General features: G+C 32.7%; 2 protein-coding genes across 11 annotated transcripts; both read left to right on the forward strand.

The window, feature by feature from the left end:
• The first annotated feature begins 597 nt into the window (after positions 1–597).
• LOC132293697 (protein DETOXIFICATION 24-like) lies at positions 598–5,051 on the forward strand. Of its 8 annotated transcripts, none has more exons than XM_059791271.1 (10): positions 598–748; positions 859–934; positions 1,853–2,087; positions 2,540–3,081; positions 3,292–3,378; positions 3,468–3,524; positions 3,651–3,889; positions 4,040–4,158; positions 4,375–4,461; positions 4,604–5,051. In XM_059791271.1, exons 3-10 carry the CDS (start codon positions 1,854–1,856, stop codon positions 4,682–4,684), a joined length of 1,446 nt encoding a protein of 481 aa, XP_059647254.1. In that variant the 5' UTR covers positions 598–748; positions 859–934; position 1,853; the 3' UTR covers positions 4,685–5,051. The 8 variants fall into 8 exon arrangements, with proteins under 8 accessions (XP_059647254.1, XP_059647258.1, XP_059647255.1 ...); XM_059791275.1 differs by having other exon boundaries at positions 2,001–2,087; XM_059791272.1 differs by having other exon boundaries at positions 859–902.
• A 2,464-nt stretch (positions 5,052–7,515) lies between these two features.
• Positions 7,516–13,783, forward strand: LOC132293700 (protein DETOXIFICATION 24-like). 3 transcript variants are annotated; one of them, XM_059791281.1, is made up of 8 exons: positions 7,550–10,480; positions 10,781–11,322; positions 11,971–12,057; positions 12,147–12,203; positions 12,318–12,553; positions 12,691–12,812; positions 13,334–13,420; positions 13,565–13,783. In XM_059791281.1, exons 1-8 carry the CDS (start codon positions 10,106–10,108, stop codon positions 13,643–13,645), a joined length of 1,587 nt encoding a protein of 528 aa, XP_059647264.1. In that variant the 5' UTR covers positions 7,550–10,105; the 3' UTR covers positions 13,646–13,783. The 3 variants fall into 3 exon arrangements, 1 of the variants encoding a protein (XP_059647264.1); XR_009477895.1 differs by having other exon boundaries at positions 7,555–8,176; positions 10,246–10,480; positions 12,318–12,812; XR_009477894.1 differs by lacking the exon at positions 11,971–12,057 and having other exon boundaries at positions 7,516–10,480; positions 12,318–12,812.
• The last annotated feature ends 1,895 nt before the right edge of the window (positions 13,784–15,678 follow it).

The raw sequence follows: 15,678 nt of genomic DNA on the forward strand, positions 1-15,678 counted from the left end.
GTGATTGGGTTACTCCTGTGTCTGAGAGTTCGTGTTCAAGTCATCTACCCTCCCCTCTAATCACTAACTCCTAAAAATCTTGCCATGAAAAAAATTAAAATAAAAATGAAAAAAATAAAAAATTTAAAGAATATTATTTACATTTTTGTAACAAATATGTTGTATTACTAAACACAGTTATTATTTTATATTTTTAAATTTGTTGCAACATCAAGTGTTAATAAATATCATTTCTTCTATTTTCACTTAAAAAAGTAAAATCATGTTTATACTTTCTTAAGACTGCAAAAACAGAAAACAAAAATGTTACTAAACGCAGCCAAAGAAAAATTGTTTTACAGAAAACTTGCATCTTAGAAATCCAGTACAAAAATAAAGGAAATCCAGTACAAAAATAAAGGAAGAAAATCCACAAAGAAAATTACCGTTTCAAATAAAATACAGGGACAGGGCGGAAGAGAGAGTAAAGTGAAATTTATATATTCATTTGACTTTTTTCATTTTTTAATTACTTTTTTTTAAAAAAATATTACCGTCAATAATGGTGGTTGGTGGTGTGATCGCGTCAGGTGTTGCGTTTGTGTATATATGTGGTCAGATTTCTCTCTTTCAGACTGATAAGCGGAAGATCTTAAAGCTCGGAAGTTGCAGCCGCAGTGCGCAATAACTCCCATCTCTCCCTCTCTCCCTCTCTCCCTCTCTCCCTTCGTTTTAATGGATTCTCATTGCTGTTCAGTTTCAATTTTTGGTAGAATTTCAATGTTCTTGTCTATTGTTTTTAAATAATTCTGAAAATATATGCTGTGAAGTTTATGATTATATTAATTCATGCATGTATACAACCAATGGTGTAAAAAGTTTGGAAAAGCCTGTGAAGTACGAGCACGAGACACGGATGCAAGGTGAGGTGATAGGGCAAATTTCCGAAAAATAGGTTAGTAAGTATATCTATCTTTTGCTGATACAGAAAGTCTTCCAAATCTCTCTCTCTCAATATGTAATTAAGTCATTAGAAATTTTGTCAATGCTTAGAGTTACAGACATTTAAAACCATCTATTTATGCAGTTTTGTTCCAATATACTTAATCCATGTTTAGCAACTACTCTTCTTTTGTTTTAACCATACATTTCTTTGCCGAGTCTGAGAGCAGCCATCGTCATCCTTTGCCTGTGTTCAGTTTGGGTCTGCTATACGTATAAATTCTTTTCTTTTCTCATTCTTTCTTACTCCATATTATAAACCTTCTCTCTTTCGATATTTAATTTTTTAAAAATGATACATCCGAGATACTGAGGTGTTTCATGAGTGATCCCATGGTGGGACCCACACCCCCAATTTCCCGTTAAATCTTTAATTACTTTATTCGGTATAAGTTTAAGTTGGCCTTTCTTACCATCTAGTCAAACAACCCTATCTCTTTAATGGTTGGTCTACTTTGCTCCTGAACATACCACCTAAGCCTACTTTTTTTAATTTTATCACCAAAAGGAGCTACTTCCCATCAGTTATTAATTAATAATCCCATCTCTTCTAGTTACACGCCATCCAGCATGACAATCTCTTTTTCCCTGTATGAGATGTGTTATTCTTGTTTTGACATCCTCTTTTTCGCTATATGAATATGTTATTCTTGTTTCATTTTCAACGCCTAGCATAACATAGCTGTCCTAATAACCATAGTATAAAATTACCTTTTAATTTATTTGAGAGCAGACTTTATACTAAAAATAATATCTCCATGGTTAGACTGGCACCGAATAACATGTCAATTGCCCTAACAAAGATTGTCACAAATTTTGGTTATAATCCATGAATGGGAGGTAGAAAATTCCTGTCTTTTATGCATAACAGGATGGAAGAGGTGCTCTTGGTATCAGAAACAAAAGAAACAAGTGAGTTGAAAGTCAGAGTCTGGGTGGAATCAAAGAAATTGTGGAGAGTTGCATTTCCTTCTATGCTAACAAGAGTGAGTGCATATGGGATTTTGGTGGTGACACAGGCTTTTATGGGACATATTGGCGAAACACAGCTTGCTGCATATGCGCTTATACAAATACTTGGACTCCGGTTTGCAAACGGAGTAGTGGTAAGCTCTTACCATGTTAGCTAGCATATACAGTTATATGGTGAAAGGTCTGGTTATGCTCTAAATTGCTGTCAATATTCAACCCAGCATTAGTACTACCTTGAAACTTTATAATTGGCTTACAAGTCTCATGTTTTTAATGGTTAATAACTTGCTTTTTTTTTAGTGTGTGTAGTCTAGATCCCTTGCTGTGACAGACCACGGCTGTTAGCACACTTAAATCAAGTTTCAAGACATTTGTTCTAGTTTTTAACACTTCTGTTCTAAATTTAAATATGTGTTTAAATTTCAACTTCATTATTTTTAGTTTCAATGTACTTAGATCATGCTTTCACACATTTCTTCTATGCGTTCTGTACTGTTTTTGGTGTATTGTCAAGATCTATTAAAGTGAAAAACACATACTTTGTTCATACAATTACCTTGTGAAACATTTTCTTTGTTTGGTATAGTTAGGCATGTCAAGTGCAACAGAGACTCTGTGTGGGCAAGCATTTGGGGCAGGGCAATATCACATGCTGGGTATCTACCTGCAAAGATCCTGGATTGTTAACCTCGCTGTAGCCACACTTTTGGCTCCCTTCTTTGTCTTTGCGGGACCTATCTTTCGGCTTCTTGGCCAGGACGAAGATATAGCAGAAGAGATAGGGAACATTTCTTTATGGTTCATTCCCATTATCTACTACTATGTGTTTAGCTTAACCATCCAAAGGTACTTACAAGGACAGCTCAAGAACATGGTTGTTGGGTGGCTAGGCACTGCTTCATTCGTACTTCATGTCTTCCTGTCCTGGCTCTTTGTGATAAAATGGAACTGGGGTGTCCCTGGTGCAATGAGTGCCATGATCATATCATGTTGGTTGATGGTTGTTGGACTGTTTGTATACATTTTCGGAGGTTGGTGTTCGGAGACTTGGAGAGGATTCTCTAAAGCTGCCTTTATAGACCTCTTACCTGTAATAAAGCTATCAATATCCTCTGGAGTGATGGTTTGGTTAGTCAATTTCTCCTTGGTTAACAAAAGTTTGTGTTTATTTATTTGCTAAGCTGTTCTTAACTATTACTTCGATGTTATATGTTTATTATGATATATTAGTGTGAAATCCAAGAACTCATCAATTCCTTTTGGAACTATAATATAATTTTTCTCACTTTTTAAAGTTTCTTCAGTGATTCAATTATTCTCGTTATTTTCCATTGGCAGCTTGGAGTTATGGTACTACGCTGCCTTGATCTTAATCGCATCATATATGGAAAATGCAACGATAGCCATATCCGCCTTCTCCATATGGTAAACTTACCTGAACTCACTGGTTTTGTTTCTTTTAGCCACTCAACATTACCAAACAAATTGTTTTAATTTAGCATGAAATTTTGCAGCCTAAATATTATAGCATGGGAATTTATGGTATCCTTAGGCTTCCTAGCTGCTGCAAGGTATGGCCTTCATTTCTGGAAACTCTTATGCCTTTTCTTTCTCTAATAGTAGAATTACTTATTGCAGTTAGAAAAAAGTATATATGTATACACACATTACTTACTTTAATATTTTCACTTGTACAGCGTTCGTGTTTCAAATGAATTGGGAAGAGGAAACGGTGAAGCTGCAAAATTTTCTGTCAAAGTCATCTCAATAACTTCAATTTGTTTTGGATCGTTCTTTGCAGTTTTATGCCTTATTTTTGGTCACAGTATGTCTTATTTGTTTACGAGTGATGAAGAAGTTGCAGAATCTGTGTCAAGCTTCTCTGTTCTACTTGCTTTCTCAATCTTGCTCAATAGTCTTCAGCCCGTGTTCTCTGGCAAGTGTTTTGTTTCTTGTAGACATGATTATGCAATTTGAGAACTTCGTGTGCAGGTGCACACTTAAATACACACTTTTAGGACACTCATACTCGAGCACATCTTATAATCATGGACAATTTTCAACCCTTAATTTTTTTTTTAAGCAGGGGTGGCTGTAGGTGCTGGTTGGCAAAGTGTGGTTGCTTTTGTTAATATTGGTTGCTACTATATCATTGGAATTCCACTCGGACTTTTGCTTGGTTTTGTTGCTAATCTGCAAATTATGGTAAGAAGTCACACACACAAACTCAATACAATGAATTCAACTGCATTTTTTTTCCAGATAATTTGAGTTCGACTATATGAGGTGCTAGGAGAACAAGATTAGAAACAGACCTAACATTTAGCATAATTGTTCAATCATATTCACGAGACTTAGAAATACTTAATATGTAATAATGTAAGGACGTTCTTTGTGAAAATTATATCTTTTGTTTCATAGGGTATATGGGCCGGAATGATATGTGGAGTGGCAATACAGACGCTTGTGCTTTCTTACATGATCTGGAGAACTAACTGGGATAAACAGGTGAACAAAGAAGAAATAAAATATTTATTGTAAAGTTAATATTTTAATTTCTAAATCAGTTCACCAAGATCGTAGTTTTCTGTGGGTTATGATAAAATGTAAATAAATTTCAATTTTGTGACAATATTTTTCCCTCTTGCAGGTGAATAAGGCAGCAGATCATCTCAATAGGTGGTTATTGAAACCCCCAGAGGAAAGTAGGGGAAGCTCAACTCATGCTTGAAGGGACCAATTCCATACCATCTTTTGACCATTTTTCTTCTCTTTTCTTTTTTGTTTGGTTTGTTTTGTAACAGCCATTCTTTAGCATGATGTCTTGATAGCTTTTTGACCTTGTCAGTGACATAAGTATACATCAAGTGAGGCATTTAAATTTGAACAATATTTGGGTCCAATTCAGATTGGATGAATTTCATCCAACCTGCTGATGTGACCTAATAAAATTGCGACAATTGTTAAAATTAAATTGGGCATTGCCCAACTTTTATTTTTAAACATGTATTTTAAATTTAACTTTTACTTTTGGACACTTGTTTCTAGATCTATGACATATCAACAAGTTGAATAAAGTTCATCCAACTTGAACTGTATCCGAGTATTATTCTTATTACCTTTTATTTTGTTGCACTTGTAAGTCTTGAATTCACGTGTATTTCACAATTCACAAAAGCTCTAAAAAGTTACACAAAATGATTTTTGTTACTAACCATACATTTCATACATATTTATACACATATACATTCTCTTATCTTCAGCCAGCCTAAAACTACTAACACTACAATTGCCGACTTACACTAAACTTCATACCTTAAAAAGTTAGAACTTGGTTTGTTTATAATTCTGAAAACAGTTCTCGAGAATTTAGATAATATAAAACTGTTTTCATATAATTATAAAAGACAGTAATCTGAAAACAGACATTTTTATAACAAAGTTTTCAAAAAATAATTTTTGAAAAACTGAACCAAGTAAAATTTTTTGTACAATTTTTTATTTTTAATTTTTTAAAAACAAAAAATTGTTGCGAGAGTTATAAATAAGCAAACCTAAACTAGGAGTTTAATTTAAAATTTAGAGGGAGCCCACATGTACTTTATCACATGTTATCTACTGCGTCTTATTAATTTTCTACATGAAGAACTATTATTTATCGTCTTTTATGAAACCAAGGTTTGTGTTGTGACTATTTTATTTTCATATACAAATACTTACAATAAATAGGCACATGATTCAACAAATTTAAAGTTTGCATGAATAGAATAAATTTAAAGTATACAATAAATAGGCGTTGCATGTATAGATAGATCTAGGTGGTCGATATATCAGATCTCTCTCTCATAGTGATCAAGTGGCAGTTTCCTATATGTGTTGTGTGAACTGTGAAGATATTAAATCTGCAGTAATCTAATTTTTCTAAAAGCTAACTCCAATGGCTATCAAGTAGTTAAGTCTATCTCTAAGAATTCAAAATTGCTTGAATAGAAAATTGAAATAAACTAATTTTGTTTTCATGTGTACAGGCAATACACTCTCTCGTGTGTACTGTACTGTAGGTAGTCAACTCTCGCGCTCTCTCTCTCTCTCTCTCTTTAACTCTCGCACTCTCTCCCTCTTCGTAGTGATCAAGTCTGCTGGAATTACACAACAACTGAAGAGTAACTACTCTATCAAGTAAGTCTTTCTCTCTCCTCTTCATTTTTATGGATTCTCAGTGGTGTTGAATCCCAGTTTTTTCTTATATTTCACTGTTACTGTTTTTTTGTTTTCTATTTTTTAAATATTTTTGAACGTATAAGCTGTTAAGTTAATAATGGTTATTTCATGCATCAATAAAACCATTGGTGCAAAGAACATCATAGCCACGCCTTCCTTTCTTTCCTTTTCAGGTTTGGATTTCTCGTCTTTCTCACCATGCACTGCTAAATCAACAGTGTAACACAACACTACAATATCATTAAATTAAGATTTTAAAATATTTACGTAGTTATTGCATTGACGATTTAATTAAATACATCTAACAAATAGTCAAATTTAGACTAATTCATCATCATATTCCATAATGATTCAATAACAAATTTTTTAGAAAGAAAAAAGAAATGTTTTTATGTTGGACTAATTCATCATCATATTCTTTGTTGAATTTGGCTGGATTAAAATGAGTGGGTAAAATAGGTTAGAAACCCATATTAACTGTGCAAACGTTGCTTGACCCATATTAAGTTTTCATGTGTGGAAAAAATATATAAAAAAAAAAGAAATTACTGCCATGTGACACATGCAACCCGTTCTAAGCAAACGGTTTCTGCACATTGAAAGTAAAATTAAATCATATAAAAATTGAATTTGAGATAAAGAGACATGTTAGGTATACTCGTAAAGTCGATACAATTCAAGAGTTCGTAGGCAGTGCGAAAAAAGAAGTACACGGTAAACAAGTACACGTTTTGTTGCCAATAAAAACTTATCAAATGTTATTTGGAAAATACTTAAAGAAGAAAAGTAGAAATATATATATTTTTTCACTAGGCCCCAACAAGTAATATATGACCACCGTATATATAATAGTCAAGTTGTAAGGACGTACTATTTGCCGCACAATGATATAACTAAGTCACAACCATAATAGAAGTAACATATTCCTAATATTTGATGTGTGTGTTCAAATCTATCCCTGTAATGAAAATTTAAAAAATAATTAAGTTATTATTTTTTGTGTTAAAAGACCTCAATAATTTTATATTTTGACATAAAATTAACAAAAAAACCATAAAATTTCATTGAAATGCAAAAAATCAATTTTCATACTAATTTTTATTTAATTTTTTTGTTAATGACATTCGATCAAGTGTCTTTTTAGGGTTGAATTAGGGGTTTTTTTTTTTTTTTTCCATCCATATTTCCCATCTTGTAGAAAAAGAAAAAAATTAGGTAGGAGTAATATATAGTATTTACAAGATGGGAAAAATGTTTAGAGAGTCTTTTTAGTTTGACATTATTTTATATTAAACTATTAATATTAAATTAGATAAAAATATAATAAATATTTATTTAAAAGGTCAAAATGATAAAGTTCAAAACGCTATCTGTGTAATTTACGAAAAGTCAATATAATTTATTCTTTTAAAAAACTTAAACCACGCCATTGTAAGTTACGCTACAATCAGCTGTTAATTTTTGTGCACCTCTGTAAAATATTTCAATGTGAAATGACAACTTTGCCACAAAAATTTAACCCTAAGCCTTAAGTTTTCTGGAATATTCTCTCACCCCATCCCATCCCATCCCCACAGCGGCTCCGCCACCCGTATCTGTCCTCCCCCGACGGCACCGCCGCCTTTCTCGCCGCCATCTAAACCCAAACCTTATACACCATATAAACCAAAGGATTCAAGCCTTGCTTTTTCAACATTTTCTATTGAAGTTGTTTAAGAAACTAGCTGAGTCTTGATTTGTGGATATGATCAAAATCACAACTGATCAAAGGTGTTTTTGTGCTTCCGTGTGTGTAACGATATGTATGTGTTGCGGGATCGGCGACGACGGTTGGCGAGAGAGTTGCTGGACCTGCGATTTTGAGCGTTGATGGTTCGTCTGCAAAAGATGATATTTTGTATATATATGCACACCCGTATGTGTGTTTATAAATATTTTCATGGACAAAAAACTCACTCACCCATTTGCTCTTGGGGACACTCAATCCCTCACCTCTTGGGAGGTACTTTGCTGCTTTCCAACTTTTGGTTGTTCTTATTATTAATAATTTTTAAATCAAAATTTCATGAATTTGTGAAATTTTATGAATTAATTTGTATATTATAATTTCGAAGTTGGGTTGATTTTTTTTTTTATTTTTTATTTACATTGGTTTGGAAGATTTTTTAAGAATTAGCTAATTTTTAGGAGATCATTTGTTGTAGTTTAATTAATTTTATTACATAATATTGCAACAGCTCTATATGTGAAGCTTATTTAACATATGGGTAACTTCTTAGAATTGAAAAACTAAAAATATGGCAATAACAATGTATGTCTTTTCAGTTGGGGAGGGAATGAAGAATTAGGTTTCTTTTGGCGGGTGAATAGGGGTACCATGTATGTTGCGAATTGCCCATATTCAACTTGTCGGGTTATTTATGGGCAAGTGTGGTACAATGGAAATGGAAGGAAAAGGAAAGAATAGTAATGGAGGGAGAAGAGGAATTGTTTTTCTTATGAAATGTTGTAAGGAAAAGTAAGGATTTGGAGGGATACAAGGCATGAATGGTAACTTTTGTGATCCTCCGAAAATGAGATGAAATGGAAGGAAAATGAAGGAAGTGTTAGTATTTTTAATGAAACTTTGTTAATAATAATTTTGTCCTTATTTTTATAAAAAACAAATTCTATGAGAAAGAATATGTTGTGTAAAAAACAAATTCTATAAAAAAGAATATGCTGTAAATTCATTAAAATAGTTTCATTTCCTTTCTTTCTCCAAACATGATTACAATTATTTCCTTTATTTTCCTCCATTAATCAACCAAGCACGATAAATAGTTAACACTCTTTACTCCTTTTCTTTATTTTCTTTTCTCTCTTTACTGATGCTATTCTTTCTTTTCTTTTCCACTGTACCAAATATACCCTAAAGTCAGCCCTTTTTTTTTTTAGACCCACAACACAAAAACAATTGACTAAAATACACTAACACCTGGACGGGTTGATGAGTTTGAACAATATTTTCTAGGCCTAATTTAAAGTTATTGCATTATGATTTAAAAATCGTTGTTTTATCGATTTTAAGCACACAGAATGACACAAATGACAAAACAAAACAAAATTGTTCAGTTTCTTTCTGGCCTAAATTCTAAGTACCTCATGTTTAGCTAAGTTTATATACAATCTTTAGTTGTTAGTCCAATAGTAGAGTTCGTGGTTGCATGTTAAATGGAGGTTTCTGGAATCAAGCATTGACTTTACAGTTTGGAAGGTGTGGGATTCTCAATTTGTCTGGAATTCTGGATATATGGCCTCCGCATGCGGCTTCAAATGGTGGTCCAAAACCACTATTAACTTAATGTCAACAGGCACCCTTGCTGTCATAATACTCCTTGTTCATGCACAAGAAGCATATGAATTTTGACCCTCAACCATACCACCAATGGTTAGTAAATATCTCTCTGTTTTGCCTATACAAAAAAATCTAGTAGCAGTCACAAAAGACATTAAAGCTCCCAAATCTCTATCTCAATTTGCAATTAAGTCATACGTTAGAAAGTTGCCCAACACTAGAGTTTTATTGCTAAATATATATATATATATATATATAACCATTCATTTATACAATTTTATTCCAATAAACTTATTCCATATATGTGTGGTAAAACTCTTCTTTTTGTTTCTACCGTGACATTGCTTGGTCGAGTCCAAGAACAACCACCTCATGCAAAATAATACCAAAACTTTGTTATTTACCGTTTTTTTAATTTACCAAAATATACCAATACTTTGTTCCTATCTCCATTCCCCCCTCCAAGTATCCCATCCCACACGATGGCAAGACCAGCTTGGGCTAATGGCCTGTGGCCAAATAATGGGACCCCTCACTTCTCCATTGAGGGAGGAGAGGTTATACCAGCTTGGGCTAATGGCCTGAGGTCAAATAATGCATTCATTGTGTAACAAATATTTTCATGAATTTTGGTTAGTATCCATGGGAAGTAGAAAAACTCTGGGTGCACAAATTCCTGTTTCTATGTCCTATTTTTATTTTCTGATCTTCCTAGCTGGGATTATGTATAAAAGGATGGAAGAGGGGTCAGTGGTATCAGAAACAAAAGATACAAGTGCCTTGAAAGTCAGATTTTGGGTGGAATCAAAGAAATTGTGGAAAGTTGCATTTCCTTCTATGCTAGCAAAGTTAAGTTCATATGGGATTTTGGTGGTGACACAAGCATTTATGGGACATATTGGTGAAAAGGAACTTGCTGCATATGCGCTTATACAAATAATTGGAATCCAGTTTGCAAACGGAATAGTGGTAAGCTCTTATCATGTTCTTTCCTATATTTATGTTGCTTGTATAAGTAAGTCATATGGTGAAAGGTCTATGGTTGTGCTCTAAATTGCAGACTATATTCATTCCAGCATTGTTACTAATTTGAAACTTTATAATTGGCTGACGAGTCTCATATTTTTAAGGGTGAATAACTTGGAATTATACAAGAGAAACAACACATTAATAGTATGTGTTCTGTTATAGGTCTATTATCAAGACTTTAGAAAACACACCATTTGTTCATACAATTACCTTGTGAAATATTTTATTTGTTTGCTATAGTTTGGCATGTCAAGTGCAACAGAGACTTTGTGTGGGCAAGCATTTGGGGCAGGGCAATATCACATGCTGGGTATCTACCTGCAAAGATCCTGGATTATTAATCTCACTGCAGCCACACTTTTGGCTCCCTTCTTTGTCTTTGCGGGACCTATTTTCCGGCTTCTTGGCCAGGACGAAGATATAGCAAAAGAGATAGGGAACATTTCTTTATGGTTCATTCCCATTGTCTACTACTATGTGTTTAGCTTAACCATCCAAAAGTACTTGCAAGGACAGCTCAAGAACATGATTGTTGGGTGGCTAGGCACTGCTTCATTCCTAATTCATGCCTTCCTGTCCTGGCTGTTTGTGATGAAATGGAACTGGGGTGTCCCTGGTGCAATGAGTGCCACGGTCATATCATGTTGGTTGATGGTTGTTGGAGAGTTTGTATACGTCTTCGGAGGTTGGTGTTCAGAGACTTGGAGAGGATTCACTAAAGCTGCCTTTGTAGACCTACTACCTGTAATAAAGCTATCAATATCCTCTGGAGTGATGCTTTGGTTAGTCAATTTCTCCTTGGTTAACAAAAGTTTTTGTTTATTTATTTGCTTAGTTGTTCTTTACTTTTACTTAGATGTGATATCTTTATTATGATATATTAGGACTGTGATATCTGGCATGTCATTTGAATTGTTAACACATTCTTTTTCGTTGTTGCGTTTAGTGAATTAAATCAATCTCCTGCTGGATTAAAAAGTTTTCGAATAGAAGAGTGATTATAGATTTTTTCTCCTTCCTGGCTAATAACCCACACACCTGTTACGTCCTTCTGGAGGCTTGAATCCTCAACCTTCCACTTTGGAGGTGAGAGATACCACTGTGCTATGCTTTTAGTGGTAAGAATAATGACTACTTTGGAGTCACTGTCTAGTTTGCAATTGTTTGAAGTAAGCATTGCAAGATTTTATTCAGCAGTAAGCAAAGACACAATCAAGAGGCCCAAGACTAATAATAGTTAGTTTGTATAAAGATTGATAAGAAAATATCTCCATGTCAAAAACTTTTGTCTAGTGGAGCATTGATAAAATTTGTTGGGAATATCCAGAGAACTAGTCAGTTCCAAACCATTTTGATTCCTCTTGGAACTGATATAATTTTTCACACTCTCTAGAAGGTTCCTCAATTATTCTTGTTATTTCCATTGGCAGTTTGGAGTTTTGGTACTATGGTGTTTTGATCTTACTCGTGTCGTATATGAAAAATGCAATGATAACCGTATCTGCCTTCTCCATATGGTATATTTATCTGAACTCACTGGTGTTGTTTCTTTTAGGCACTCAACATTACCAAACATATTGTTCTAATTTAGCGTGACATTTTGCAGCCTAAATATTATTGCATGGGAATATACGATATCCATAGGCTTCCTAGTTGCTGCAAGGTATTGCCTTCATTTTTGGAAACCCTGCCTCTCCTTTCTCGAATAGTAGAACCACTTATTGCTGTTAGAAAAAGTATATATGTACATATTCCTTTAATATTTTCATTTGTACAGTGTACGGGTTGCAAATGAATTGGGAAGAGGAAACAGTGAAGCTGCAAGATTTTCTGTCATTGTCATCTCAATTACTTCACTTTGTATTGGATCGTTGTTTGCTGTTTTAGGTCTAATTTTTGGTCACCGTATGTCTTACTTGTTTACAAGTAATGAAGAAGTTGCAGAATCTGTGTCAAGGCTCTCTGTTCTACTTGCTTTCTCAATATTGCTTAATAGTCTTCAGCCAGTATTTTGTGGCAAGTATTTTGTTTCTTATAGACATGATTTAAGTAATTTTAGAAGCCACGTGCACGCTCGCACACTCACAGGACACTCGTGTTCAAGCACATCTTTTAATCATGGACAATTTTCAACCCTTGAATTCTTTAAGCAGGGGTGGCTGTAGGTGCTGGTTGGCAAAGTGTGATTGCATTCGTTAATATTGGTTGCTACTATATCATTGGAATTCCACTAGGACTTTTGCTTGGTTATTTCGCTCATCTGCAAGTTAAGGTAAGAAGCCACACACACACTACACATTACTTCGTATTCCATTGCATTTTCTTTAGTTTTTATTTTTTCATTACAGATAATCACAATGTAATGCTCTTTGAATTCGACCACATGCAGTGCTAGGAAAACAAGATTGGAGAGGAACCTAACCTTTATCAAAATTACTCAATCAAATCCATGAGACTTGACATACTTAATGTGCTAGGTTGCTCGAATATTATATTAATGATTCACACATATCTGTACAAAAAAAGTGCATTATCTAGTGTAGAAGCTACATGCAGGAGGAGAATATTATAAATGTGATTGCTCTTAGTTCGAACCATGTATATTCACGATTGTTAATCCAAAAACAATCAAGCATTTACCGATGCTTACCCCTAGTTTTAGCATATTATTGATGATAAGCTTTTATATTTTGCCTGAATTTCATGACAATGTTGCATAAACACCAAAATTTTGTCCATGGATTTGTATTCTGCATTCAGTTCTTTGTAAAGTTTATATGTTTCGTTTAACAGGGTATTTGGACCGGAATGATATGCGGAGTGACAATGCAAACACTAGTGCTATCCTACATTATCTGGAGAACTAACTGGGATCATCAGGTAGTGAATATAGAAGAACAAAAAGATATATTGTAAAGTTAATATTTTAATTTCTAAATCAGATCACCAATATCATAGCTTTCTCTGGTTTAGATAAAATGTAAATGAATATCAATTTTGTGACTATTTTTCCTCCCCTTACAGGTGAATAATGTTGCAGATCATCTGAATAGGTGGGCATTGAATCCCACAGAGGAAATTACTGAAAGCCAAACTCATGCTTGATGGGTTTTCTTTTCTTTTTCTTTTTCTTTTTTGTTTGGTTTTTTTTGTAACCACCATTCTTTAGCGTGATGTCGAGAAAGCTTTTGACCTTGTCACTGCATTTTTAGGAATGATCATATCTATACATGCTTGAAGCCTTGAAGAGACCAATACCATATCATTTTAAAATAAATTTTAAAGCATTATCCTTTTGAGTTTAATCTAAAAATTAGAGGGAGGCAAGCTCTCAGCACCTTCTCCTTACTTTGTCCTATTATTTTTTCTACATATTGAGCTATTATTATTTATTTATTTTTTTAAAAAAAAAAATGTCACACCGACTAAACAATGCATACCAAAGGTCGAGCAATACTCACATATGTACCAAAGGTATGACACAATATAATATATATATATATATATATATATATATATATATATATATATAAATATATAACACAGATATAAAAAGAATAAAATATATTATATTATATATATTTATAGTAATTTGTGCTCAATTTATTCATATTTTCATTAATGAAATCAATAATTTAGACTTTAGAGTAGGATGTTTGTTATTTTATTTTCTAAATTTATATATTAAATTTTAATATATTTTAAATTGAATTCAATCTCATTATTTAAAAAAAATAAAAATTACAAAATTACGTCCTGAAAGTGTATTTAATACTGCAACTGCGACAATCCTAAACAAAATGGTGTATGCTACTTAGTTTGGATCTCTCTCCCTCTTTATCTTTATTACTTAATTTATTATTATTATTTGTTTGATAAGAAGCCCACGTACTTATTTGTTTTTAGTGGGACTTAAATCAAAATTAGACGACCCTTGTTATTTAATTTATTTTTCAGATAATTTAAAATAATTATTTTTAATATATTTTCAATTAATGTGCTATACATTTGTAGGGATGTTAATTTTTCTTGTCCAAGTTTGGGATCATCTTAATAAAGTTAGAGATGAATTTAAAAAAATAAAAAGCTTAAAACCCGTCAAACCGTAAACTCGAGCCCAATTAATAATAAATATATAAATAAATATTATTTTATTAGTTATAGTTTTTCCCCCCTTCATTTTATGATGTTAATGGCACCGACTTCTTTGTCTCTTACTCCCCCATTTGCACAAAAGAAATATAAAATAACAGAGTAAAATATTAGTAGTAAAAGAACTTTTAGGTACGTCGCCGCAGGTTTATGGAACCAAGGATTGTGTTGAGTCACTATTTGTTTTTATTTTTATTTTACAGTATAAACATTATTTACAGGTTATTTATAACACATAATTCAAAATTTTCAAGTTGCATGATTAAAAAATTTAGACCAGTTTAGTAACTACAATTGCTTTGACCCGAAACAAAAATAATGTTTCCACTTTAAGAGTATGTTTATTGTTCAACACTATTTAGAAATTTATTTGGTAACGTAAATTTGTTACAAGATTTTTAGAAGTAAAAATATGAAAGTATGTTTGGTAAAAAATATTGCAAGTTCGAAAATTTGAATAATTAGTTAAAATTATTATTTTAAATTTTTTTTTTTTTTTTAATACAATACAAAAGTAAATAAAAATATCATTTTGATACTTTCAATTTTAAGCTCAATTTTAAAAGTGCTTCGATACTATTTAAAAACGGAACAAATATTACCAAACATATTACGTGATTTTATTTTGTTATAATACATTAACAAAAAAAAAATATATATATATAGCAAAAGTACTAGCTAAAAAGACCCCATTTTTATATATGTTTTCATTATCCTCTCTCACATTTCAAATTATATGTACAACAACAACATGGTAGTTAGAATTGTCGTTGGTGTGTGTATACATTAACATAGGTGTCAGATCTCTCTATCTCATAGTGATCGTGGCTGTTTCCTATGTACATCTGTTTGGGGATCTATTCAAGTCTGCAGTGATTACACAACCCTTTTACCCTTAAAAGGGTTAAGTTTTCTAAAAGCAACTCCAATGTTTATCAAGTAACTCTCTCTCTCTCTCTCTCTCTCTCTCTAATGATCCATTCCAT

Source organism: Cornus florida, unplaced genomic scaffold (genome assembly GCF_030987335.1).
Source record: "Cornus florida cultivar Cherokee Brave unplaced genomic scaffold, ASM3098733v1 CherokeeBrave_3.0.0_Hap2_Chr02, whole genome shotgun sequence".
In the NCBI taxonomy this organism is placed as follows: domain Eukaryota; kingdom Viridiplantae; phylum Streptophyta; class Magnoliopsida; order Cornales; family Cornaceae; genus Cornus; species Cornus florida.

Excerpts from the sequence above, each read along its gene's own strand:
- LOC132293700 (XM_059791281.1), top strand. The coding sequence starts at position 10,106 with ATGCATTCATTGTGTAACAAATATTTTCATGAATTTTGGTTAGTATCC. Across the intron at positions 12,204-12,317 it reads GGCTTCCTAGTTGCTGCAAG|TGTACGGGTTGCAAATGAAT; the intron begins GTATTGCCTTCA and ends TCATTTGTACAG. Across the intron at positions 12,813-13,333 it reads TCGCTCATCTGCAAGTTAAG|GGTATTTGGACCGGAATGAT; the intron begins GTAAGAAGCCAC and ends TTCGTTTAACAG.
- LOC132293697 (XM_059791269.1), top strand. The coding sequence starts at position 829 with ATGCATGTATACAACCAATGGTGTAAAAAGTTTGGAAAAGCCTGTGAA. Across the intron at positions 2,088-2,539 it reads GGTTTGCAAACGGAGTAGTG|TTAGGCATGTCAAGTGCAAC; the intron begins GTAAGCTCTTAC and ends TGTTTGGTATAG. Across the intron at positions 3,082-3,291 it reads TCCTCTGGAGTGATGGTTTG|CTTGGAGTTATGGTACTACG; the intron begins GTTAGTCAATTT and ends TTCCATTGGCAG.